The 25839-nt window shown below is 45.0% G+C and overlaps 2 protein-coding genes across 3 annotated transcripts in view; one reads left to right on the top strand and one right to left on the bottom strand.

Annotated features, from left to right (window-relative positions):
* Nucleotides 1–4238, bottom strand: part of LOC130597987 (TAF5-like RNA polymerase II p300/CBP-associated factor-associated factor 65 kDa subunit 5L) — a 51951-nt gene extending 47713 nt beyond the window's left edge. Inside the window, exon 1 of one of the 2 annotated variants that reach the window (XM_057407022.1) lies at nt 4127–4238. The gene's annotated coding sequence lies outside the window, so the exon portion shown is untranslated. The remainder of the gene's footprint in view (nt 1–4126) is intronic. The other variant, XM_057407023.1, reaches the window with a different exon arrangement.
* Nucleotides 4239–4767: 529 nt separating this feature from the next.
* Nucleotides 4768–22892, top strand: URB2 (URB2 ribosome biogenesis homolog). Its single transcript, XM_057407020.1, has 9 exons — nt 4768–4976; nt 6155–6331; nt 7943–11318; nt 13254–13414; nt 14977–15087; nt 16006–16248; nt 17276–17366; nt 18552–18691; nt 22185–22892. Exons 1-9 carry the CDS (start codon nt 4851–4853, stop codon nt 22380–22382), a joined length of 4623 nt encoding a protein of 1540 aa, XP_057263003.1. The 5' UTR covers nt 4768–4850; the 3' UTR covers nt 22383–22892.
* The last annotated feature ends 2947 nt before the right edge of the window (nt 22893–25839 follow it).

Raw genomic sequence — 25839 nt, 5'->3', positions numbered from 1 at the left:
TTTGCCTTTTTCACCTGCCCCCATCTATCTAGAATTCCCTCCCATAAAAGTCCTCACAGACACCACTTAGTAGTAGTATCTCAAAACTGAAAGCCCAATGCTTTTAGGCCGTGGCTTGTAATAAAAGAACCTCACCAAGATAAAGGCAATCACTCCCTTGCAATTTGAGTAGTCCCTGACTGCCACCAGTACTTTGCAATAGCCACTGATTTTACACATAGGTTTAGACAACCTAAAAGGCTTTAAATAAAGCATAACTAAGGAATGTTTTTATTCTATCAGAGTAACAGGTAAAGCCTGAATCTACACATTACGGCTCCACTACTAGTGACTTGCATGTGTTCCACAAGTGCACATGCTTTCTGGTTTGAGTAGCTAAATCTGATGAAACACAACTTCTCAGAGACACAGAGAAGGATGCCCTTTTCCTGTTACACAAACTGTATTTCCCACAAAATCACGGCATTAAAAATGATCGCAAATGAAGCCATTTTGAATACCCATGCACACTTTAGTGCTTATCCCAGTTGGTAGAACAATAAGCCCTCTGTGAAGTTCCAAGCAGACAGGGATGCCAAGTTTAAGCAAAAGTTCCTGGAAACAGATACACGACATTGCAAACCCTCATGCTTTTGCAAAAACCTTAAGATTTCCATTTTTTCTCACAGGTGAAATAACTGTGGTGAAGGGGCATCAGCAAAGTGGAGTTTTCAAAGCATTTCCAAAGAGACCTATTAAAATGAGTTTCAACCACAACTTTTTCCACTCCAAAAACAAACCTCTTTTTCATTTTCCTTGCAATTAAACAAATTGCATTCAACTCTTACACTGTCTCAAATACAACACTTCTGCTGGACAAAACTGTAGGGAAGACAGAATTTTAATGAAGATCATGAAGAAAGATGAACACAGGAATGGACCAGCATCTTAGTACCCACCTAGAAAACACCCTTAACTAAGCTTGAGAATGTATTACGTTCCATTTTGCATTTCAGCCAGCAGCATGGACTCACGTGCAAGTGACTTGCCCAGGTTGACCTCTGCATGCACGCTGCTGTACAGTTTAGGTTTGGGTGGCAACATAATTATATTTGAGATGCTTTCATAGATGCATAGGTGATATCTCATAGATTTCAAGTCCAGAAACTGTTTTGGAGAATTTGCATCTAGATTGTTTCATCTGGTTTATAATCCAAAAGAAATTCACTCCCCAAATGGCACAGAACAGATTCATCTAAATGTTTCTGAAGTGGTTTACTCAGTCAGAACTGTGCACATCCATATCAAGTCTGCGGTTTAATTGCAAAGAGAGAGAATTGAGAAATACCCTTGCCCATTCTTTTGTTTTGCTTCAGTTCTGGGATCAGTTTGCACCAGGTTAGATTTGGTGAGTACAGGTAATTCTTCATAAACTCATAATGGATCAGAGAAACCAAAAACTGGCATGTGAAAGATGCAGAACTCCAGAGGGCCCTTTGAAATGACAGTGACAAACAAGAGCAGCATTGAGATCAGCCTTTTTAAGCTGCTGAACAAACAGATGATGAACAGAGAAAATGGTAAATTTTAAATGGTAGGGAAAAAAGCAGTAACCCCAAATTTTAACAGCAGGATCTGACATTTTAGCAGGAAGAGAGAGCAGCCTGTGAAAGGAGCAGTTGCTGGCAGATGATTCAAACCCGAGCTTTTTCAGAGCTTTAGGGATAACAGGGAAGCCCCAATTTCTTCAGCCAAGTCTAGCAAGGTGCCGTCTGCAGCTGCTTTATGCAATCTGTACAGTTTCTTGCTCCCTTCACATACCTTGTGTACTCCTGGCAGTCACAGTAGTGGGTGTTACAAGCAGTATCTCCTTCCCTATTCCCAGGTGACAGAACAGGAACTACCTCACAGGAAATTCATCTTCACCAAGAAACACCCGTTAGCAGCAGACATACCACCACTCCTACTTTCATTTCAGGTACTTGTTTCTTCATTCACTTTGCCTATGTATTTCACCGTGAGCTTCACAAAGAGCAATGTCACAGAGATAGGGAAAACATGCATGAAAAGTGCAAGAGGAGCAAAAGCAGCATTCCTACAAATATTCTTTATCAAGCCCTCAAAATTAGAATATATCATAAAATAAACATAAGGACGGCCTGCCAAAATGCCTTTAGCTGGGTTCAAACTGAGCCAGTTCACAACAGGTCAAAGATGCAGAATTTAAACGCAAAAAAGGACAAGCCTCCAATTAATATAAAACTCTAGCTCTCATCACTGAAGATAATCTCTGAAATACAAAACAAACTGAATCCAGCGTTCCATGTCCATGCCTGCAGAAAGCTTGAAGCAACTGGTCAAAAGTCCCAGATGCTTCATTCTTCTCAAACAGCCAGAGACGACAATAAATACTAATGCTATTAACTATTTTGACTGATAAGCAAAACACTTAAGGGAATAGAGAAGAAAGATCACATCGGGGGTCTGCACAGCTACAATGCAGCATCTTTTGCAGTGTCACAAACTGAAGCACAAGTGAAAAAGGATATTAGGTTAATTTTCTTTTTGAGGAACCAAAACCACTGAAGAAACCCTGAGCAGCGCCTGACCATACACAACACATCACAAGTTCCTCTTTCCTAAAGACACGGGAAATTAGCTGTGGAAATTCATTTCCTGCCTATGCTACACCTCGGGTATAGGTTTAGGAGGACTCCACAGGCTGGAAACATTACCACTGCAGACATACAGAAAAGAACTTGAAAACTAGTCTTGGAAATGCTGTTTTTAAGGACTCTGCATTCCTGTCCTGACACTGGGACAGCAGTGTCTCACTTCCAATAGAGTGAGGAAAGACCAGACAGCATCAGAGAAGAACCAAGGGCAATCTTGAACCAAGCAATCTTGAACCAATAAACCAATAAAACACCATACAGAAGCGCATTTTGAGTATTCTCTACTGAGAACTGTGTCTCAGGCCTCAGCTGTGGACAGATGGTACTTCACCCTCACCATTACAGGTGAAACTTGGGGTATACTGACAACACTAAATCACGCTGTGACATCAGGTTAATATAAAATATACAAGACTTCAAAATAAATAAGGGTAAACTGACAGGAAGACAACCACGAACCTAGAGCCAAGGGACATCATGCATGCAGCGGCTGCAGTTCAGAAACACAGGCAACCAAACACGACAAGCTGACATGGAGACGCGGTGCGGTGGTGGCAAATAGGAAAAGTGCTACAGATAGCAGGGACCAGGGAGAAGGCTTCTTCCAAAGCAGCGGCATTCACATGCAGAGGCAGAGAGGAAACAGCTGTGATTTTACAAGAGCCTGAATCCATTTGTGTTTGGCCCAGGTCGGGGTTAAGCTTTTCCAATTCCACAACATATTTTCTAACTTCTCCCTGCAGACAGAGCCAAGCAGTGTACTTCACCCATGGGTAAAGCCTTCATCCCCTGCGCTACCCTGGCAGGACGCGCTCCTCCTGCCCGCAGCACCACTGCCTGACCCTGCCTCCTCGGATGCAGCTGCTGGACCAGAAGCTCGGGCCCGGGGACCACCGGCTGGGCAAGGGCCAAGGCCATGGGCCCCGCGGAGCCTCTCGCCCGTCCCAGGGGCGGCCGCTACCGCTGCTGCCGCCGCCCGGTCAGCTCTGCGGATGAGGAGCGGCGGAGGGCTCGTTGAGGGGCCGCGACAGCGAAACTCTTCCCCTATCGGGATGAAAACATGAATTCGGAGAAACAGGGAAAAGGGAAGGGGACGCGCGGTGCGATAAGCAGATGCCAACCAACCCCGTGCACTGCCCAAGGAAAGACGAAGGTATCAAGAGAAAAGCCCATTTCAAGACCCCCGGGGCGCACCGCAGCCGTCCAACCTTGTCCCCACCCGGGGCTGCCCCCAGAGCCGCGCCCCTGCCCAAGGCCTCCTCCCAGGGCCCGCCTGCCTCCCGGGAGCCGCCGGCCGGGCCGGGCCGGGCCGGGCCTGCGGGCCTCCGCCACGAGGCGGTCCGGCGGGACGCCCGGGGCCCGCTCCCGCCGCCAGCCGGCAGGCACTGCCCCCCCCGCCGCTCTCCCTCACCCCGATCCCGCAATGGCCGCGGCCCCGAGCCGGTCCCCGCTGCCCGCCCGCTGCCACTCACTGAGCATCGCAGGCGGCGGCGGCGGCGGGAGGCAGGGTCCGGCGAGACCTGGGGGGCGCTGTCACTGCGCCCAGCGGCGCCAGGCGCTGCCGGCGGGTGCGCCGCCGCCTCCCCTGCGTGCCGGTGGTGGTGGTGGCGCTGGCGCGGCCGGCGGTGCCCGGGGGCCGGCGGCGGCTGTCGGCGGCCGCTCCATGGCTGGCTGACACACGCCGCCGCTGGCGGGCGCGGGGAGGGAGCGGAGCGGAGCGGGACTGAGGCCGCCCCGCGCGCAGGCGCCCTCCAGCCGCCAATGGGTGCGGGCGCCCCACACACCGCCTCCCCCGATCGGCGATCGGCTGTGGCTGCCTGGCGGGGACAGAGGTCAGGGGGGTGGAGGGGAGGCGAGGCGAGGCGAGGAGAGCGTATAGCGTGCGCCCGGCGGCGCGGTGAGGGCCGTGCCGTGCCGTGCCGTGCCGTGCCGTGCCGTGCCGTGCCGTGCCGTGCCGTGCCGTGCCGTGCCGTGACCTCTGCGAGGGGAAGCCGGGGTCTGGCGTGAGGGAGGGAAGCGTGCGCCGGGGAGGGGGGTGTGTGGGGCCTGCCCCGGCCCGGCCCGGGAGAGGCGGTCGGGGTGCTCAGGCCGTGAGCAAAGGGCTGTGGTTGCAGGGCCGCCCGTCCGATGTGCTGCCTTCTCCTCATGCGAGGTTTGTTTCAGGCGTGACTCGCAGCATTTGCCGTGCCGGTCCCCATGGCAGCCATCTACTCCGGGATTTACCTGAAGCTGAAAAGTGCCAAGACTTCTTGGGAGGATAAACTCAAACTAGCGCGGTTTGCGTGGGTTTCCCACCAGTGTGTTCTACCTAATAAAGAACAGGTTAGTGCTCTTAATGGTAAGCGACGGAAGGGAAAACCCAAAAAATCCCAGTAGTTAATTGCTGTTGAGTGTGAATTAATTCACAGAATCCAGGTCTAGCTCTTGACCCTCCCTTGGTAGTTGTGCCAGTATGGCTGTGACGTGGTGTCTCTTGATTTGTGCGGTGGTACAAAATGTTTTCATAACATCATCTTTCAAGTAGTTTCAGCAGGAAGGTTTGCATTAGGGCAGGGAGAAAATCTTTCTTATAGAGAGGGTAGTGCACGAATTGTGTCTCTGGGATAGCTGAAAAACCACTGTCTTCACGGCTGTCATTAACACTTGTTATTATATCCTGTACAGGATGCTCTGGTCTGATGTCTGATGCTTCTGGTCATGGTTAAGACCAAAAACTTCAGGGTGGGAGAACTGACTGCCACTAGACATGTGGTTTTTGGTGTTCTGAACCTGTTGTGTATGTGCAAAGAGTGCGCTGTGGATTCATGGGCTGCTCATTGGAAGGTGGTTTGGTGTCCTCTGCTTGGAACCCACCCTGTCCCCTCAAATTGTTTGTTTTAAGCCTGTTTCCTGAGAGTCCGCTCAGTGTTTCCCCGAGGGAGGGGTGTCTTGTGCTGCTCCACCAGCCTAGCAGTTTTGAGGGGTCTTGTTCACCATCAGAGACCCGTGTTTTGTTATTTTAGTTAATTGGAATGTTACACCATAATTGTATTTTTAAGTCAGTAATTTAAATTAGCATGTTTCAGCCTTTTCCACTTTGCACACAGCTAAATTCCTAGGCCTGAATTTCTAGGTAGTGAATTTAAACATACGGAGAGGGGGAATGTGAAAAGAATACCAATTGTCAGAAAGTGAGAATCATCTGATTCTTTATGTTTTGATTTGAGACTGTATTGGCTAATCAGTATTGGCTGTCAGAATTATGCCCTGATGAAAGGACCTTAAGATGTTGTCTCTTGAGAGCTGTTTTGAATTGGTACAAGGCCAACACTGGATTTAGAAGGAAGGCTCTTAAGAACTGCAACCTACAAGGGTGAACTTCTCTGCTTGTTCAGATCCTGTCCTGCTTGGATGCAGAGCAGTTCTCAAGGCACAGGTGTGTAATTGTGAAGAGGTGTTACTTTTGTCTTGTTTTCACATGGGGGTTATTAAAGATTATTTCTTTTCCCTTTTATTAACAGGTATTACTCGATTGGGTAAGCCATGTGTTGGTTTCATACTACAATAAGAAACCTGAACTGGAAGATGAAGTTGTTGAGAAACTCTGGGCGTATCTGGACAATGTTATCCACAGTAAAAGGCTACAGAATCTCTTAAAGAGTGGGAAGACAATTGGTCTCAGTTTTTCGATTGCACAGGTAACTAAAACTGGGGATGTTTGTTACGTGCTAGATAGACGTTTGTATTTTCTACAGTGTAGGACTTCCTCACAGTGTCAGGCATTACATGAAATATATAATAATTAATCTGATGGCTTTTAGGACTTCTACTAAAAACTTCTCTGTTTCTGTTCTGCAATACAGTTTGTATTTGTGCAGCAGTAAGCCAAAAAACTAAGAATAGTTTTCCTCTATGTCTTTAACTTCAAGCTATCAGAGAGTGAACTGGTCTTAAGTATTGCAATAGGCTTAGTTCTGTATGTTGCTCTTCTATATTATTTACTGCTTATATTGCTGTTTTGCCTGGAAGTCTTAGGGAGAGAGACTGTTTTCCCTCACAGTGAGCCTCATCAGTGTGTTGGGCTTGAATACTTGTGCACTGTGACGTGCTGTCCAGCAGACCCTGCAGCTTCTTATGATGACTCTGAGCAGTGGTGGCACTGAATCATTGTTGATCTTAATCATAGCATTATTTTAGCCTCAGATGAAAGTGCATAGGGGAGAATTCAGTTACAGTTTAGAACTGAACCAGAAAATCTAGCTTTGTATTCAGCTTCCTGGATACAGAAATAGCCTGTAAAGACAGGGAAAATGACGCTTTTAGTTGTGATGATGTGGAAGAAAGAGGGAGAAGATTGGCTTTATCTGCAGAAATTGAGTTGTGAGGTACAGGGAATTGGTTGATGAAATCTGTGCTTCAGAGATGTTACATAGAAAATGTGCCAAATTTAAACATGGTCTGAGGGTGAACACCTGTCTGGCTGAAGTTTAGGTGACAGACCAGAGTACCCTAAAGACCAAGGACGGAAGTGGTAAAGCATCCAGTCCAAAGAATTTGAGGATGTCTTTTAATCCAGGGGGGCTTGAGTTGAGGAGATGAAACATCCACTGGGAGCTGTAAGGAGACAAATGAGGTTTTTAACTCTGGAATAGATGTAGATTTGTAAATTGCTACTGAATTTGTTTGCTGACAAGATTATCTGGAGGTGAGAAAAGGGAGCAAATGTAAAGGGGATCAAAGGTAAATCAACACAAAGATTGAGAAAAGGAAGGAAAATGCAAGTTTAAGTGAACATTAATTCTTTTTATCTGTTCTTTACCCTCAAAGGGGAGAAAGAACAGTCCTTCACATTCCACACATCAGCATAGGAAGCTCTCTCTTTTTAAAATATAAAAATGATTATTTAGTCATGGGCATTCTTACTGAAGAAGCTTCCTAGATCAAAGGTGGGATGTGTGTTGTGTGTGGGTTTGTTGTTTGGAGCAGAAGTTTGGGGGCCTTGCAAAAAGGGAGGAAATTTCTAGTTTTAATTCTTACTCCCTTTCCACAGGATCAATTATTAAGATCAAGTATAGATAATCTTAGGCTGTTGCCAGCAGCACTGATAGTGAATGAGGGCTTTCTCATTCATCCTGTGGTACAAACAAATGCAGGGACACAGTTCTGACCAGAGGAGCTTCTAGTTTGAGACCTATGAAACCCAGCACCAGTTATGGCAGCTCACAGAAGGTGGTGTTGGTTCATTATGATGAGCTTTATCTTTGTGTGCAAAAGTGACTGTTTGGTTTTTCTTTCTTCCTAATCTGCAGGTCATAAATAAGAGGTTATCAGAGGCCTGTTCTCAAAAAACACAGCAAAACATTGGCACGGTGCTGAGTTGCTCCAGTGGCATCCTTTCTACTCCTTCTCTCTCCATCGTTTACACAGCAAAGTGCGAGCTCTTGGTTGATCTCCTCAGCAACCTGTCCAAGCTGGCATGTCAGCAGCTGGCTTCTGACGATGCTGTGGGCTCACAGTTGTTCAGCGTCCTCCATCTTACCTTTGCTCAGTACCTCCTGATCCAGAGGCAGCAAACTAACCCAAATCGTGTGTTTGGGCATGTGACAAGTCACTTGCTGCAGCCTTGTCTGCTTCTGAGGCACTTGATGACTGCGAGGAGCTGGACACAAGCAGATGACAACCATGTGCGTCAGCACCTGAACAGGGAAATCCGAAACCAGGTAGAAACTTTGCTGCAGGCTGGGTTATTCCAGCCTGAACTTTTCTCATCCTACAAAGAGGAGCTGCTGCCAGAACAGGAGCTCCAGGAGAAGAAGAAAGGAGCTTTGAAAAATCTTTTGCTACCAGTCAACACAGTGCAGACCAAGCTGGGCAGTGACTTTTGTGAACCTGCCCTCCATGGAGCTGTTGTGGCTGGGTCAGTGTCGTTGCTATATAAGCTCTTCCTGGACTCATACTGTAAGACAGAAAACCACCTTGTGTGTTTCCATATGTTCAGCAGGCTTTTTGGCTGTCTCAAGCTCTCTGGCTTGCAGGAGGGCATGAGGGAGGATACGCTCTCCCCTGTGGACTGGAGCACAGAGCTGCTTGCTTTGGAACAGCTTCTGAACTTGGTGCTTAGCAATGATATCTATAACATTGCCAGTGACCGTATCCGGCACAAGGAGGTACAGTTTGGGTTTTACCGTAAGGTAGCTCAGATGTTGATGAGTCACTCCCAAGCTTCCGTCCCTGCTTGGTTCAGATGTCTCAAACTCTTGATATCATTAAACCACCTTATATTAGAGCCAGACCTGGATGACTTAGTGGCCTCAGCCTGGATTGATGCAAAGGTCTCCGAGCTACGTACAAAGAAGCCCCAGGAGACTCTCATCAACACCATGTTTCAGACTTATTCCAAGCTGCGACAGTTCCCACGGCTCTTTGACGAGGTGCTGACAGTCATCTGCCAGCCAGCAGTTGATGAACTGAGGCTGCCTGTCTTCTCTGCTGGCCTGACAGTAAAGCTTCGTGAGTGCCTCCTTGAACTGCCACCCAACCAGATTCTGGATATTTTGTGTCTCTTCGTGGAGAAATGCCAGACCCTTATCATTTCTGCTGTTGAAGGGTCAGTTGACATGTCCTTGAAGCTGCTGTCAGTGTGCTCAGTGCTGCATGCTTTTCTGTTCAACATGAGAAGCCTAGATGATATCACTCCTTCCCCTGTGGTCCTTCGCACTCAGAGTCTGTTGGCAAAGATGCAGAAGGGAATCATTCAGCCACTGATGGAGCTGCTGCAGGCTCCTAGGAGAGAGGAAGAGAAGTCAGACCTTTGGCTAAGAAAGGCTAGTGATTCTGCTCTCCTCCTTGTTTACACTTGGGTTGAAGTAGACACTTTGTTTGGTATTAGCTGCAGTAAGTATGTGTCTCCAGGAGCTGAAAGTGCTGGTGCTGTTACTGAGCCTGCTGCAGGGCACTGGGGCATTTCAGCTCTCCTCCCTGGTGTGAAGGAGCAGTGCTGGGACAGAGTAATGAAACTTGCAAATAGTTTTACGTCCACTAGTAAATACTGTTTAGAACTGCTGACACTTCAGAAAATGAAGATGATCTTAATGCAGAACAAAGCTGACCTACAGGCCTTGCAGCATGCTGCAGCTTTCATCCTGGAGTCTGGGAGATCCAGCATGAGCAGGGGAGAATCTGAACCATGGGATGGAGATATCGTCGCAATAAGTGATCTCACCTACGCCGCAGCACACTGGCACCTTATCATATCCAACCTGACTATCCTCTTGCCATATATATCCTTGAAAGATGTAGAGTACATCGCAGATGTGCTTCTAAAGACATTAGTATTGGCCAAAGCTCAGGAAGATGCCACAGATGAGGAGCCTTCCATCAGCATTGGAAAGGTATCTCTTGGTTTGATGCATAGCTCCTTTCTCCCAGAAATGAAGGTCCTGCATTGTGCTTTTATGACCAGTCTTATTCATCAGTTCACTAGAGTTTTGTCCACTGCTGCCAGGGATTCAGTAGATCTGCCACTTCAACAGCTGTCTGCAGGTGACATCCCTTGGCATGAAGAAATCCTGGCTGGCTGCAGACCTATTGACCTGTTGGAAGCACCGTCAGAAAACAAACTGCTGAAGGATGAGGTCAGCTTGTCTTGGAGGACACTGGAGAAGGTTGCCCAGTGTATAGTATTGTTAGCAAAAAATGGCCGCCCTGTCATCCTGAAAGAAAGCCATCTAGAGAGCTTCTTGGGTTTGCTGGAAGTTGCTTCTCTTCTGAAACTAGACAGTCTTCTTCCCTCTGACTGTACCCGGTGTTTTCTGGTGCTGCTGTCCCTGCTGGCCAATACCAGGGCTAGAGTCTCTTGCAGCAAGCCGTTACTGCTGAAGTTTTTAAGCACCTGCTTCCACCTCCTGAGGTGCCTGCAAGATGGCAGGAACATCAACTCTGTTCTTAAGGTGTTTCATGCCAGCGATGTTCTTGAGGCTCTTATGGCCTCCCAGCTTACAGCTAGCAAATTCTTCACTGATGTCTTGACTGCTCCTGTTTGGGCACAGTATCTCCAGGAAATCCAGGCCTTTTTGGAAAACTTCCTTCAGATGATTATTGAAAGAAGGCAAAGTGTGAGGCTCAACTTGGAAAAGTTCATGTCTTTCCTGGAGAGCTGCAAGCCGGACATTGATGCAGCCCAAAGCAAAGGCTGGAGAAATGGGAATCCTGCAGCTGGGCAGTTACTGCTTATGGCATTCACCACACTGTGTCATGTTGTCACGCTCTACCTTCAGCAGCTGCCAGAAAAAAAGCCACACTCTGCGGATGTGCTCTCTGCTCTCTTGGAGCCAGTAGTTCTGCAGATGGTCAGAACTGTTGAACAAGGGCTTCAGAGGAGCACCTCAAACCAGCCTTTGCCTGTAGCTTTCATACCATCTGTCACTACTCTTCTTAAAGCAGATTTGAGCCATGCTGTCCAGGGCTGGCAGAAGGAGCCCAGTGGGTTTTTGGAGCAACCTCGTATTAAACTGTACCAAGAGTTTTGCTCACAGATTCTGAAAGAGCTGCCGTGTGCAGGGGATAATCTGCAGTTCCTTCAGTTTTCGTTGCAGTTCCTGACAGTCTTCTGCTCAGTGCCAGAGCTGTATCCTGGAAAAGAAACTGCCGTCACTGTTGCTTTTGCTATAAAAAAGCTTCTCGCTGGTATGAAAATTCCTTTTCTCCACTTCCTTTGTTAATGTTGCAGCGCAGAGGCGAGTAAAAGCCGTTTAGGAAACCATAGAGCTTTCTGAAAAGTCTGTATTGATTTACTTCTGTTAAAGCAGTAGGCTATCCTTTTATAAATGCATAACAGGAAAATTTTCAAGGAGGCAATGTTGTGGTACCTGGACCACAGCCACCATCTAATTCAGTAATGATCCTCTGGAAGATGTAAACATCTTAATAAATTGAGGTCCTGTGTTGCTCATCCCTGTAGAGCATTTTGACAGTAACGGGAACATGGTAATGCTTCTGCATGTAGGGCTGAAGGTGCAGTGTCCTACTCACGTAGTCGTTATAGGAGGCACCACTGAAGCAGCTGATGTGGACCAAGGCAGATCTGGTATGGCTTATCTGAGGATCTCGGAGGACCTTACATTGAAATACTCATCTCTTTTTGTATCTGATAAGGCAAGGTTGTAGGACAATGGAAGTCACCTAACTTAAGGATGCTGAGCACCCATAATTCTGATAATGGCTGTGGGAGATTGGCTGATCAGTCCCTTTATCACCATCAGATGAAGAGCCAGGGCTAGAAATTACATGTAAAACTTCTCTTGCCAGCTGTGTGACTTAATGGCTCCTTTAAGTTTGTTGTTCAGAACAAGAGGTGAACTGAACACAGCATAGGCATAACTGTTCTCTTTGACTTCTTCAGACAGCTGGAATTTGTCAAGCTTACTGCTAACATGCTCTAGTGCAATGCTCTCCAAAAATAACATGAGCATGCAGCCTCAATGTATGTTTACTTGTAAATTATATGCATGTGCTACACTACTGGTATGCCAGATACGTTACAGAGCATGCACATGAGATAAAAATGAAATAAATACTATTTTTACATTTCATTTTATTTATGAAGGACATTTCATTTGTAATTCATGCATCTTAATGGATTATCTTGTGCACACCCTCGAGTGTGCATACCCCACTTTGGAGACTGCTGCTCAGGTGAACTACAGTCATAATGTCAATGTTATATTGGTATTAGGTAGTTAGGAACAGAGCACAGCTCTCCATGGAAAATCTGACCTTGAATTTGCGCAGCTGAGTTTGAGCTGAAACTCATAGATAGAGGCTTAGTCTGTCTCTTCCCTGGCCGGCATTTTGATCCTTCAGCGTTTTGCAGGGTCCAGTGGGGGTACTAAGAGCCAGGATTTCACATTAGAACTAGAGACCAGGAGGATGTGTCAATTGCTGTAATTTTTCTGATGACTTTTCTCCTGTCTCTGTGCTTCACATTATTAGTGAAAATTGGTAAAGTGCTTTAGCCTGGAGACATAATTATTCACTATAAAAAGCTGTAAGAATTTCTGATGAATAAGTAAAGTGTTTAATAAGGTGAAATACAGATTCCTGTTGAAGAGCACTTTTGGCATTACCTATGGATACTTGTGGAACTTAAAAACAAGCCTTCAGAATCATTTAAGATATAAGTTAGTCTGGGACTGTCCACATAGTAATAATTGAGTAGGTGGGGAGTGTGACTTACAATCAGCAGAGAGCTAAACTTGTCAGCTTAATGCTTTTGTGGCATGTCACGGTTCTCTGGCAGGATCTGTAGTGAAGCCTTATGGCTTGTTTAGCCTACTCTGTTGGCTTGTGAACATGCTTTGTTGCAGTGTTTCCATACTACTGAAGGCTTGCGATTGGTATGGTGACTACTTTGCGAACCCTAGGGTAGGAAATACTTGAGAATAGCAGGTAATTGCATTTGTGGGGACAGAGGTAAAGGGAAAGCATGGGGCCCTGTATGCAGTTGAGTGTTAGAAAGGTACTCACAGAGCTATTCTGAGGTTCAGTTCAGTCTGTTTTTACCTGTGGAAGTCCTTGTCTTGGCAACTGATTAAGACATGTTTATGCCTCTCGGATATGCAGGTCCTGCAATCACAACCCAGGTGATCAAAAGTATGGAGATGGAGCTGACAGAGGTGGTTGTCCAGCTGCTGGGAAACTGCTCTGATGAGGAGTTTTATACCATAATGAGGCTGGTGCTGCAGGGACTTGAAATGAGGAACGTTTGGCAACAGAAGGCTAAAGTAAGGCATGAGCTTAGTTTATTGTCAACTTCTTTCTTCAGTTTACTGTATCTTGAAAAAGATTTCCTTGGCTGAGTGGCATCTGATAAATATGTTTCCCTCTTCCTGCTTCATGTTCAGTGGTCAGGTCAAATTAATTTTCATGGCTATGGCTTGATGACTGTGGCGAGATATGTTTTGGACATAGAATCATAGAATGGTTTGGGTTGGAAAAGACCTTAGAGATCATGTAGTTCCAACCCCCTGCCGTGGATAGGGTCACCTTCCACTAGACCAAGTTGTTCAAGGCTCTGTCTAACCTGGCCTTCAACACTGCCAGGGATGGGGCATTTACCGCTTCTTTGGGCAACCTGTGCCAGTGTCTCACTAAAAAATTATGGTTTTTTTTCTCTGTAAATTGAGAGAGGTGGAAAGATCATGGAAACCAGCTGGAAAACTTTCTGTCCGGCTGAAGGACTCAGCAGTGTTAATTCCGTGTATTGTCAACAGAGGTCACATAGCTGTGATGCTAGATACCATGCTGGATTCTTACAGAATCATAGAATAGTTAGGGTTGGAAAGGACCTTCAGATCATTAAGTTCCAACCCCCCTGCCATGGGCAGACACACCTCACACTAAACCATGTCACCCAAGGCTGTGTCAAAGCTGGCCTTGAACACTGCCAGGGATGGAGCATTCTTTTTTAATACTTGCTGATGAGAGTTCTTGCTCAACAGATCCTAGCAGCCAGTGTGTTTAACCTGTGTTTGCCTGTAGCTCTTCTTAACAGGGTTAAAGGCATTTGCAGAAATACTGGCGTTTTTAAGTAAAGCCAAAACTTGCACCAGTGCTTTTGGTATTTGTCTCTATAAAGACTTTTAGTCTGTAATAACTAGATACCACTCAGTAGCTTTTTACATACTATGCCTTTTTCCAGAGCAGCTTAAGCAGCTGTGGTGACATATCAAACACTTTTGGCAAAAAAGCCAGTTGTATTCTCCATAGAAAGCTTGGTGACTTGAGAATGAAACTTGGATTAAACTTGGTGCTTTATCTGGCTCTTATTTGTTAGAAGTAGACATGAATATGCCTGAAATAGACATGGATATATCCAAGTCTGTCTGGAATTCTTATACTGTGAATATAATTCCTGCCACCTGAGTGTAGTTTGTAATATGTTTCTTTTATCAGTCAGCAAGTAAAAAAACCCTGCTGCCAAATGCAGCTTTCTTAGTGTATGGTGTACTGGTGTCCCTGTATTTCTTCTGCTACCCTTTGTTACCTAGTGGCAGCTGAAGGCTTTCCTTTCTTCAAAATCAATTAAGCCTATTTGTACGGTAAGTTGATTCTAAAACAAAGGTAGCATGCAGTACATTTGGGCCAGTGCTGCTCAGCATATTGAATTTTGTTGAGCTGCTGCTTGCTTCACAGTTTCCAAAGTGATGTGTTGGTGGGAGCACTTGCATGTGTCAAGGCTCTGATAATGCTCAAAATTGCCACTGCCCTTGGAAGAGCTCTTGTATACTTGAAAGGAGCCAGTGCATCTTGTACCTGTGACTGATCATCAATCTGCTTTCTGCAGGAAGTATTGTCAGCTGTTACGCTAACCAAATTGTTGCTCAGCTGCCCATTAAGTGGAGACAAAGAGAAAGCTTTCTGGTTTGCCAGCCCACAGATAATCACAGCTTTAGCTGTAAGTATCTCGTTATTATAACTTCATTAACTATCACTTTTATTTGTTGGAGTCTGTAGTGGTTACATCTAACATGCACAGAGGCATACAGGAGCAAAAATGTTATGATACTAACCAAATCCACACCACATTCACCTGCACTTTTGTTTTTGGTCTAGACCCTTTCTCTCCTCCTTCCTTAAGTAAATCTGCTCCCATAGTACAGAGTGTAGGTCATCCCTTTTTACTATCATTAATTCTCTGGAACTGCACCATGTAATCTGGAGCTTGGGAGAAACGTTTTAGGCTGCAGAGAATAGAGTCTGAGTCTCCTGTCCTTCTTCTTGGCCAAAGGAGAAGGTAACTGTCAGCCGCATGTCATAGTAGGAGCCAACAGTGGCAAAACAAGAAGAGTACTCATATTAAAAAAATAGTAATATAAATTCACTGAATTATGAAGGGGAAATGAAACTTAAAGTAACCAGCCCAAGTTTCCTGTCCTTCATGTGTACAACATGCGAACTTAGTGACAGAGCTTTTCTTCTCTTGTGGTGATGGTGTCTATAGACCAGAATTTGTCTGAGGTTGGCCTTGCAATGCCTGGGACTCATGAGCATGCACTTTCTGCCTGTGTGTAAAAGAGAGAGCAGCATCAGTGCATTCATGTGAGGAGGTGCAAAAAGGTGCTGGTTGACAGGGAACTGGGGAGTAGTTCCAGTTCCACACTCTCATCAATGCTCACTTGAAATGCATCATAGTCACCCTCACCCAGGGTGCAGTTGCATGAAAATGGTTAAAGTGCAAACTGTCCCTGCCAGTCCAGCTTGCACCAGTCTAGTTCCATGGACTCAAGTCAGAGCACAGTGGCTTTCTGGTGTGTGAATACTAGTCATAGGTGGCTAATACACTCCTCCTTACCTTTTTCTTGTCTTCTTGTAGATGCAAGCCAAAGAGGCCTGTCAGGACCAGTCACTGATTTCCACCATAGTCATACCTATTCTAGAGACTGTAGCAGCTCTGCTGAGGCAAGGAGAAGGGGTTCTCATAAATCCACACCACGTGGCATTGGCATTCAGCATTCTCCTAACAGTCCCTCTCGATCATCTGAAGACAGAAGACTATCGTGGTGTCTTCCTGGGAATCCATGAAGTGCTCTTCTCTGTTGTGCAATGTCATCCAAAGGTATATCTGTAAGAGGGTGGGAGGAGGGGAAAACAGAGAAAGAACCAGCACAGGGGCCTGTGATGACAAATTTCTTTTAACAGTGGTTTTGAAATTTGTCCTGATAGTTTGAAAGTGCTTTGTATCAGTTGTCGTTTAAAAGGCTGAGAATCTGAATATCACATAATTTCAGTTGCTCTCCTGCTTTGATTTATGCCTGCATTATTGGTCTTTGGCAGCAGATTGCTTATCGACATCTGATGCTAGATTAGAAGAAAACTTTCCCTTTTTTAATGATGGATTTCTGGAAGCACAGATGGCTCAGGCTTTAGGATCTCATTCTCACTGGAGATCAAGATTCTGCAGTTCTTTGAAAACAGGGCTTAGACATGTTAGAAGTTGGTGACCTTCAAACATTGTACCATCCTGGTGTTCTTGTCAGCCTTCTGGCACAGGAAAGTGAAGTCATACCAGGAATACATGGAATATGTAGGCAGAGGTAGAAAAAAAAAGGAAAGGGGCCTCATGCATTTATATTAGGACTGAGAGTGAAGGAAGTGAAAGATGGGGAAATGTCAAATTCTAAAAAGCAAAGCAGTACATATTGCTAAAATGCCCTTACAAAAAACCCTGTGGTAGAAAGCTGCCTAGCCAGGCTGTTTTCACGCAGTAATCTGTAGTGTTACTGGACCCTGTGTTCTGTGAATCTGTCTGGCTGCACAGGATCTCTACCAGCAAGAGCAAATTCCCTAGACATTAGGGTACTGAGTCAAATGCTACTTTGGAGAGATGAAGTAACTCTACTATAACGTTTACTTGTTATTTATACTTGCATATGGCCAGGACTGCAGTTCTGTCCCAGGATTCTCATGTGCGAGATACCGTGTGGATGCGAACGAAAAGATCGTCCCTGCTCCTGACAGCTCTATAAGCTATGTAGTTTCCTTCACAGGAGTTCATCTCCCTCAGACTATGGAGTGGTATACTTCTACCCTCTCCACTCTGTTTACTGTGTAATCTCCGATGTTTTTATTTTGTGCCTTTGCAGGTGCTGTTGAAAGCGGCACCATCTTTTCTGAACAGTTTCCATCGTCTAGTTGTTTCTGTCATGCATGAAGGACGTCAGAAAGGAGACAGAGGTACCATATCTTTTCCACTTTTGCATTATATATACACACTGTAATTTATATGTGTTCTAGAAGAGGAGATGGAGAACAGGGCAGTCTGACACCAGAAGCAAAGTCCTCAAAACTTAGCTGTGGCACTGAAACTGTTAGCCCTCTCTGTCCTTTATGTAAAATTGAGGATGAGGTTTGTAGTATTGTGGGCTTATGAAGGTAACTCTTGTGGAGCTGCATTCAGACAGCACTGCTTTTGATGATTAAGGTATTCTCCACTGCCTGGCTGGTTAAGTAGACAGGAACTGGTAAGGCTTGCTGTGCTCTTCCTATCAACCCATGTGCCTGAAAGCATGGTGGCTGTGAACTCTAGTGGTACATGCTAATATGCCTGAATTATAGCCCCAGGTCAATCCTACTAAATGGAGTCTCCTGAGACTGGAGCTATGTTTACTCCAGACCTGAACTGTCACCATTATGTTAAGCATAAAGCCAGAACATTACACATATCTGAAGCATCAATTGGGATTAAATAATATATCTGTATGTTCAAAATGAAGGAAAGATTGGTGCCAGACTTTGAGAATTTGCTTGTTTCTGCAATATATTTACATAAGGCAAGGGTCACGGGAAACTTATGGGTATGTGGCATCCTCAGGTTGAAATAAGTGCTGTTTATCCTTGCAAGACTGTTCTGTTTTCACAACGGATCACATGAAAGCGGCTTCTGCTGCTATATTCCACGTAATAGAGCTCTGTTATAGATCTTTCTTACTATGCTGTTTCTAAGAGTGTCTTAGCAGACATTCTTAGATATGTCTTCTGATTTTCTGTAGATAGAGAATGTAATTTTCCTGTCTCTTTGTTCTCTCCTCCACAGTGCTAGTTAGGACTGAATCATGGAAGGGACCATAGCTGCTGTTTTTAGCACTTCAGCATTTATAACATACTTTTTGCCTTGCGCTGCATGTGGAGTTGCACTCAGTGTGCTCTTACAAAATAACCATTGTAAGAGATCCATATGGTGTGTTGTGGAGGTGTGGGGGCCTCTCAGCTGTAGCTTGATAAGAAAAGAAGATAAAGTGGGCATATTGGTGTTGGCTTCATGTAGTTCAAGAATCATGTAAGACTGGGTGATTCTTTGGGTTGTTTTCCTAGTTTTTTTTAAGCCTCAAATACCAGGCTGCAATTCTCTTTCTGTTTTAGGCAACACAGATGAGTTTGAAGTTATACTGAGGTGTGCACACTTGGTGGAACGGATGTATACTCATATTGCTGCAGAAATGGAGGACTTCACTGTGTTTTCTGCTTTCATTGTGGCTCAGTATGTGACTGAATTGCAGAAGGTAACATGTTCTCATTCATCTTGAAAGTGCCATGGTGTTGTGCTAGCTTTGGAGTTCCTGTTCCAGAGGCAATTGTGTTAAGTTTTATAAATCTGTGAAGTGAAAAATGTTGCTATGTCTCATGGGGATACAGGTTTGAGTGAGACTCTGTTATTTTGAGCTAGAGTTCCTGAGAATCTTTTTTACCCAGCTCTGGAAAAGTCTGTAAAGTTGTGAGCTGTGTTTCTTCTAAGGCAAAACAGTGCAATGCCTATTTACAGAACTGCTTTGCTTTTTCTTCATCTAGTCTTTAGGTTCTGCCAGCTAGTCTCGGTTGTCCAGGACTGATAGCAGTTAGGGCTCATCTGGCAAAGTAATGGAGAAAACTTCTCTTGGAAAATGCCTTTTAATCCAGTCTGAATGAGTAAGTGGATGGAAAAAAGTGTTCCCAACCTGGACAGTTGTAACCTTCTCAGTAATTCTCGTTTGGAACCAAAGTTATCATTCCAATCCTTACTAAAAACAGCTGTCCCTGCTATTACAGATGCCAGAGCCAGGTCAGTAGCTTCTCACATTCAGACCTAAGTTCAAATTGTTGTTCTGTTCAGCCTAATGGATTTAGATTTCACCACAGTTTGAATGCTGCTTCGTGTTGCAAGTACTGCAAATTGATTATTTGGGGCTCTGGCCTGGGCATGGGCTGAGATACAGAAAAGAATTTAGTTTTTGTTTTTAGGCTCTTTTACCACAAAAATCTCCTAACTGGTGCTGTGTTTCTGAAAGCTCATGGTATAACGTGTGTAACTAACCATGAAGGTTATTACTGAGCTTAAACTTGGCTGTCTTCTCTATTGCCTTAGCCTATTGTCTGACATAACCTGGGATATATCAGGTTTCAGCCATGTTATTTAGCATTCCAAATAAGTTGGTTAGTGTTTACATAGTAAACATAGTAATTCAGGAAATACTAGGGACAAATTACGGTTAAGGCTACTTCTGCTCTATTTAACTGTCTCTGAACTCTGTAATCTGTTCATTGCTGAATGTAAGTCAGAAAGCCTGACTCAGATTGTCAGATGACCTTTTCAGGTTGAAAGGACACTTACCTCAGTATTAGCAGGAGTGCAAAGTCTCATGAGACTTCCAGGAAAGTTTTGTGCAATACTTTCAGTGGGAATTGGAAGGTGATGGATGACAGCTGGAGCCACAGATCAGTAATGTACGCATGAAACCGTTGGGCTTAGAGAGGGGAATTGGTGTGGTGAGCCATCAGACGCTGTGACAGTTTTCTGTCTGACAGAATAGATAGATCACAAGTAGGTGATGATTTATTTGCTCATTAGACGGGTGAGAATTGATGGATATCAGAGGAAGGAGAGGCCTCAGCATGCGTGTCTTAAGAGGGGCACTACACATCTTTCACGTTGTGCTGCAGAGGGAGAGAAAAACTCTTTCAAACATTCATCTCGTCTGAGTCCAGATCAGTGGCTTTAAGCCTGTGGTCTGAAAACCCTCAGGGTCCATCAAAGGTAACTATGAAAAACATATTGGTAGATTTAAGTCTGTATGTGGGGATCTGCACACTTACTGGAACCCTTTTAAGGGTGTGAAGGCTAAAACTGGTGAAAGCTGCTGGCCTAAACAGCTGCTTACTCCTGAAGTAGTTGAGTAAGAGTTCCCTCAGTACTTCCTCTTTACACCAGGAAATAAAATATCCTTGTGAATTATTTTGTGTTAATCTAGAAAGACTGCTTGCTGGCTTGGGTGGCATCTATAGCCTCTTTTGTACTGTTGACAGTGCTTTTGCCTTGTTGTCTATGAACTGTTGCTTAATTCAGCAATAGTGAAATACCTCTTCACATTTTTAATGTCTCACATCAAGAGCTCTGTAATGCTTGACAAATTGGTTGTGCTAACTATATAGACCATAAAACGCTTACTAGCATAATTAACTGCCAGTCAGTAGTGGCAGCTGTTTAACTCTGTGGTTCTGCTTCCCATAGTGGTATTGGAGGGTGTTTATAGAAACTGCACTGCAAAGCAAGAATGGCACAAATAAGGCATGGGTCCAGATTAATTTGTGAAGTGAGGGATGCAGCTCCATTAACTGTAGCTCTGAGGTATCTGCTTATCCCAAGTGGGACATCTGGTCCATCTTGTCAATAGCTGTGGGTTTTCCTGTCCTTGTTCTCTGCAGTCATTTCTCTGCCTTAGGAGGGGAGATCACAGCCCACTGCATTCACTGGGAGTTGTGAAGCTCAACTGTTCTGTTAAATTAGCACATGATGTAGGGAGAAATAACATCCGTTATAACCAGCCAATAGATCAAATGGCACAGAGGGGAAAAACGACAACCTTTTGGACGTGCAAACTCTTCAGGGTCACAGATCCAGAGAAATGCTTATGTGCCTTAATGCCTGCTATAAGTTTTTCTCAGCTATGTTAGCAAGTCTAATAAAATATCTACTAGCTGTTTTACATTTAGGGCAGGAAGAGAGCACGAGTCTGTCACAGTGATTAGAAGTGCACTTCATTAGCACAAAGTTTATTAGTTGCCTCAGGAAGAAAGAAGTCTGAATTTTAATGACAGCTTTTTATGTAATTTTCATTAGGCCTGGAGTGCAGAGGCTTAGGTCTGGAGGCATAAAGTGAATTTTGGGATTCAAAGAAGATAAGACATGGTTCTGTGGCAAAAATAATGTGATGATGCCAGAGGCCAGCACTGTTTCAGGCAGTGAAGTGTTTGGCCAGTGATTTGTGAGCACAGGAGAGATTCCAGTTAGCCTGGAGCACCAGAGGACTCCACAGTCAGCATTGATGTTCCTGGTTGTAGTCGTGGTTCTGCTGGTTTTTGGGCTGGGCAGGGGTAATGGCAGGAGCAGAGCACTCAGTCCTGAGTCATTTGTTGTATACCTTCAACTCTCTGCATGACTTCAGGAAAGTACCTGCTTCCTGATGTTAAAACAGATCAAGGAAGTGCACATCTCCTGAGCTGCTTGAATGCTCCTTTTATTAAGACTTGTACATTGAAGTCCTCAGATACAAATTATTAGATAAATAACAAGTTAAGTGATGTTAAAATTGATTGACTACTCAATGTAGCCTAAAGGAACAGCTCATCTGAAACTGAGACTTAGGAGCATACAGCTAGTATGAGACATACAGAATCTACTGAACTGTGTAATCCAGCACAAGTATTTTGTTTTTTTTATAATTACAGTTTTTCTGCTGAAGTGATTGCATGTGATTCCAAGATGATCAGTACTGGTGTGTGTAGTGGCAGCACTTCTGTGGGTTTTATTGCAAGGGGCATGTTTGTTCTGCAAAACATGTTTGCAAAGATCAGGAAAATATTGCATCAAAATCTTGGATTTCATCTAATGGGCTGTTCCAGATGGTCTGATGCACCGGATGACATGTTGTCAGCATTTCATCTCTACTGACTGTGGAGACGGTGAGGGTGTTTTCTTGCCTTTTTGTCTTCAAGCGTAATGCAGTTTTGTTCTTCTCGTAGGTGACTTTGCACCCAGCTGTGAAGAAACATCTCACAGAAGGGATATATCACATCCTTGACCTTTGCATTGAACGGGACATCAAGTTCTTAAATACGTCACTACCAGCAGGTGTAAGGGAGGTCTTTAAGGATCTGTATAATGATTACAACCACTACCACAAAGCAAGAAAACACGGGGAGGAAAAGTACACTGCATGATGATTCCTGCCTGGTGCTGCATCATCAGTTGTGAATTGATCTTGCAGTGCTCAGAAAATCCTCAGTTGTTGTTTGGTTTGGGATGACTAGTGAGATCAAGTCTGAAGAGGGTCCTCTAACCTGGATTGCACCTATCGCTGTACAGCCAGCCTTCAAATGGGAAAGAGGGGAGTGGGGAGGGAGGATGTGCTTTAGATCTGGTCCTGCTGTACCTATGCTGGCCCCCAGCGAACTTTCTGGGAGCCCTGGGGAGCTTGCTGCAGCCTGGTACCAGATGTCAGGCTTTAGGCTTTAGCACATCCGTGGTGCTTTTTCCTCTGGAAGCAGTTGTCTGGTGTAAAAGCCACTGAGGGTTATAACTCTTGCTCTCCCTTACATAGTAAGAAAGATTAAAGCGCTCACAGTGCTTATTTTTGTACCTGTTGTTTTACATTTTGTTACTGAAGAAATTTGTGCAGTAGGTTACTGTGCAGAACTGTGCAAATACAGTAAAACATTTGAAAGCTTGTATCTCTTTGCTTGTTTGGTTTTGCTCTTCAGTGTAGCCCTGGGCACCCTGGTCTGAACTACTGAATTTCCTCCCCAGCTGTGTTATCCTGTGATCTCATGATAATCAAAAAGACTGACTACTTAGAACTCTGGTCGATTTACTGTCATTAAGCAATTACACTTAAGTCATCTGGGCTGTGGTCACTTTCAGTGTACATTTTTAGCCTGTTAATTACCAAGACCTATCTGAGACCTTTTTGATCTAAGTTGAGGCTGCTTGTTTTGCATTCACTTTAAGAGCAAGCCCTGGGACTTACTGCAGCTCAGCTGACAGTAATTTAATAAACTGTGGTAAATTAATCACATTTGAGCCTGTAAGAAGCCTTATCAAACAGCTCCCTTTCATTAGCAGTCCTTGCCCTGGGGCAGCTACCTCTGCAGCTCGTGCTGGTGCTTGCTCACCTCCTCCAGCTTTGCCATGTGGAGCCTCCTGTGCTGGCTAAACTTCATCCTTTGGACTGGAGATGATCCTCCTCACGTCCTGAACAGTAAGCTTGGAGAGGAACCTTTGACACTTGCAAGCGCTGTTCGTAAGTAGCCCCAAGAGTGGTATGTTATCAGTACTGTTCTAGATGCAAATGCAAAGCACAGCACCAGGTGGGCTGCTGCAAAGAAGTTAACTCCATCCAAGCTGGACCCTGTACACCACTGTGCCCTTTCTGTATTTTATTTCAGAGTTGAAAAGCTGATGTGGGCCAATGTTGGGAAGGGCAATTACTGCTGCCCCACCAGGCAGTGGGACAGAGAAGTAGGTCCCAGAAAGGAAACGTGTGTAAGCTGGGTGCAGCCCAATGGGCAACAAAGCGAGGGGGTCTCCAGGGTGAAGGCAGTTAATAGTGTAGTAAAAGGAAGGAAGGAAGGTTATGAGCACTGGGAGAAGATCTGGAAAGAAAAGTATAAAAAGGAGCACTAGGTTTGGAGCGGGGGAGGAAGGAAGTGAGGTAGCATTTCTGGCATCTTAAGTGTCAAGCCATATGGTTGCAAGCCACACACGTAGCTCAAAAGCTTCAGAGTGTAGACCAGAGAGTAAATAACAGCTTACTCATTGCTGTAAAGGAGATAGACTCTTTGAGTTGGTATGAGTTTTATTTCATTAATACGAACTTTAAAAATTTTATCAATATTAACTTTTTGGCTTGGAAATGAAAACGAGTGACGGGGTAATAGAAATAACAAACTCCTGCTATAACGGGGGCACAGTGCTTGGATGAATGAAAACTTGAAACCCTGCCACAATTAAACTTTTATTTCAAATATGCTGTGCAACTGCCACTTGCCCCCAGGCTTCTCCAGGCTAAGCAGCAGAGTTCTGAAACACAAAGCAGCATTTCTATGTAGAAGTTACAAAGGGGTTAAAAAGAAGGCTGTGTTTCACTTGCTAATCCTAGGGCTTTGTCCAAGAACTGCTCTGGGTTTTTTTTTTTAGCTAGAATAAATTAAGTCACTGGCAGAGGACCACCTGCTGAGAAAGCAGGCTTTGTTTGATGGGAGTCCGTTCCAATATGGGTGCAGTGCTCCTCTTTGGTCACACGATGGCGCCATCTGCAAGGGTTCGAAAGCACCCTCTGAAATCGATTTAGGAGTCCCTTCTCCTGGGCTGGGTTCGTTTAGGAGCTCTGAGCACCAGGAAGGTGAAAGGTTTGGAGGAAGCACCGTCTCAAGGCTAAAGGACAGCAGCGAGACCTTTGTTTCAGGCGAGTTGTGCAAGTGAACCTAAAAGCACAGTCCTGCACACAGTCTTGGCCAGACTTCCAGCTGTTGGTACAGTGCATCTCTTCCGAGGGCTTCTCTGGCTGCTGCTGTGCTAGCAGACATACCTCCTGTAGGCAGAGCTCACAGGCTGGGATATCAAGGTCCTGTGCTGGTCCTGTGCTGGCTGTGCTGCACAGGCTCAGCCTGTGTTATTCATGTAGGGGCAGTGCCCAAGTCTGCTGTGCCAAAACTGGCTGAAATATAAAATGAGAGACAGGATGGGCAAGAAGAGCAGTCATGGCCAGCAAAGATCACGTTGAGTTTATTTGTCCCTTGGTTTTGTGTAGCTGCTGTGAAAATCAGCTGATTTTTCTACTTATCTGGGGGTGGGACTTGATGTTTGACTTGTCTGCTGCTGTGGATAGAAATGCAAGAAAAGATGATGATGTAAGATAGCAGAAATTATTTGCTAGGTTAGAAAAAAGTTATTTTTCCTGTTCTTATCTGCTGGCAGGAGACAATGTACTGAGTACTTTGAGTTTGAAATGGATCAGGAACTTCCTATTTGTATACTTCTTGATGTGGGTCCAGGGCTGCTGGATAACAGAAGGCTCCTTCCATAGCTTCCTTTATAGGTTAAAACATAATAGCATGAATAAAGGAGTACTTTGAGAGCTCCCTATGTCATTATTACCGAACCATTAAGTATCTACGCGGGTAATAGTTTGCTGATGATACCAAACTGAGTGGGGAAGTGGGCGCTTTGGAAGTGAGAGCCACCTCGTAGGAATACCTGGATAGGCTGGAAGAGTGGGCTAACAACTTTGTGAAGTTCAACAAGGACAAGTGTAAGGTCTTGTGCCTGGGAAAACATAATCCCTGCACAGGCTGCAGGGCTTTACTCAGCTAGGGAGAAGCTCTGGGGAAAGGGACCTGGGGTCCTGGTAGACAACAAGCTCAACATGAGTGAACAGTGTGCTGTTGCACAAAGAAAGCCAACAGGATGCTGGTTACAGCAAGGGCATCACCAGCAGAGATAAAAGAAGTCATTCTGCTCTACTCAGCGCTTGTCAGTCCACACTTGAAATAACTGTGTTCGGTTTTGGTTCCTGCTATGCAAAAAGATGTGGACAGGCTGGGGAGGGTCCAGAGAAGGGCCACAAAGATGATTAGAGGACTGGGAAGCCTACCATGTGTGGAAAGGCTGAGAGAACTG

Source organism: Pezoporus wallicus, unplaced genomic scaffold, assembly GCF_028554395.1.
Source record: "Pezoporus wallicus isolate ANWC-B61680 ecotype Strahan unplaced genomic scaffold, APGP_CSIRO_Pwel_v1 scaffold_6362, whole genome shotgun sequence".
Lineage (NCBI taxonomy): Eukaryota > Metazoa > Chordata > Aves > Psittaciformes > Psittacidae > Pezoporus > Pezoporus wallicus.
This window is presented reverse-complemented; position numbering and strand designations above follow the sequence as displayed.

Coding starts and splice junctions, on each gene's coding strand:
- URB2 (XM_057407020.1), top strand. CDS start 4,851: ATGGCAGCCATCTACTCCGGGATTTACCTGAAGCTGAAAAGTGCCAAG. Junction 13,415..14,976: donor TTTGGCAACAGAAGGCTAAA/GTAAGGCATGAG, acceptor TGCTTTCTGCAG/GAAGTATTGTCAGCTGTTAC. Junction 16,249..17,275: donor TTGTGCAATGTCATCCAAAG/GTATATCTGTAA, acceptor GTGCCTTTGCAG/GTGCTGTTGAAAGCGGCACC.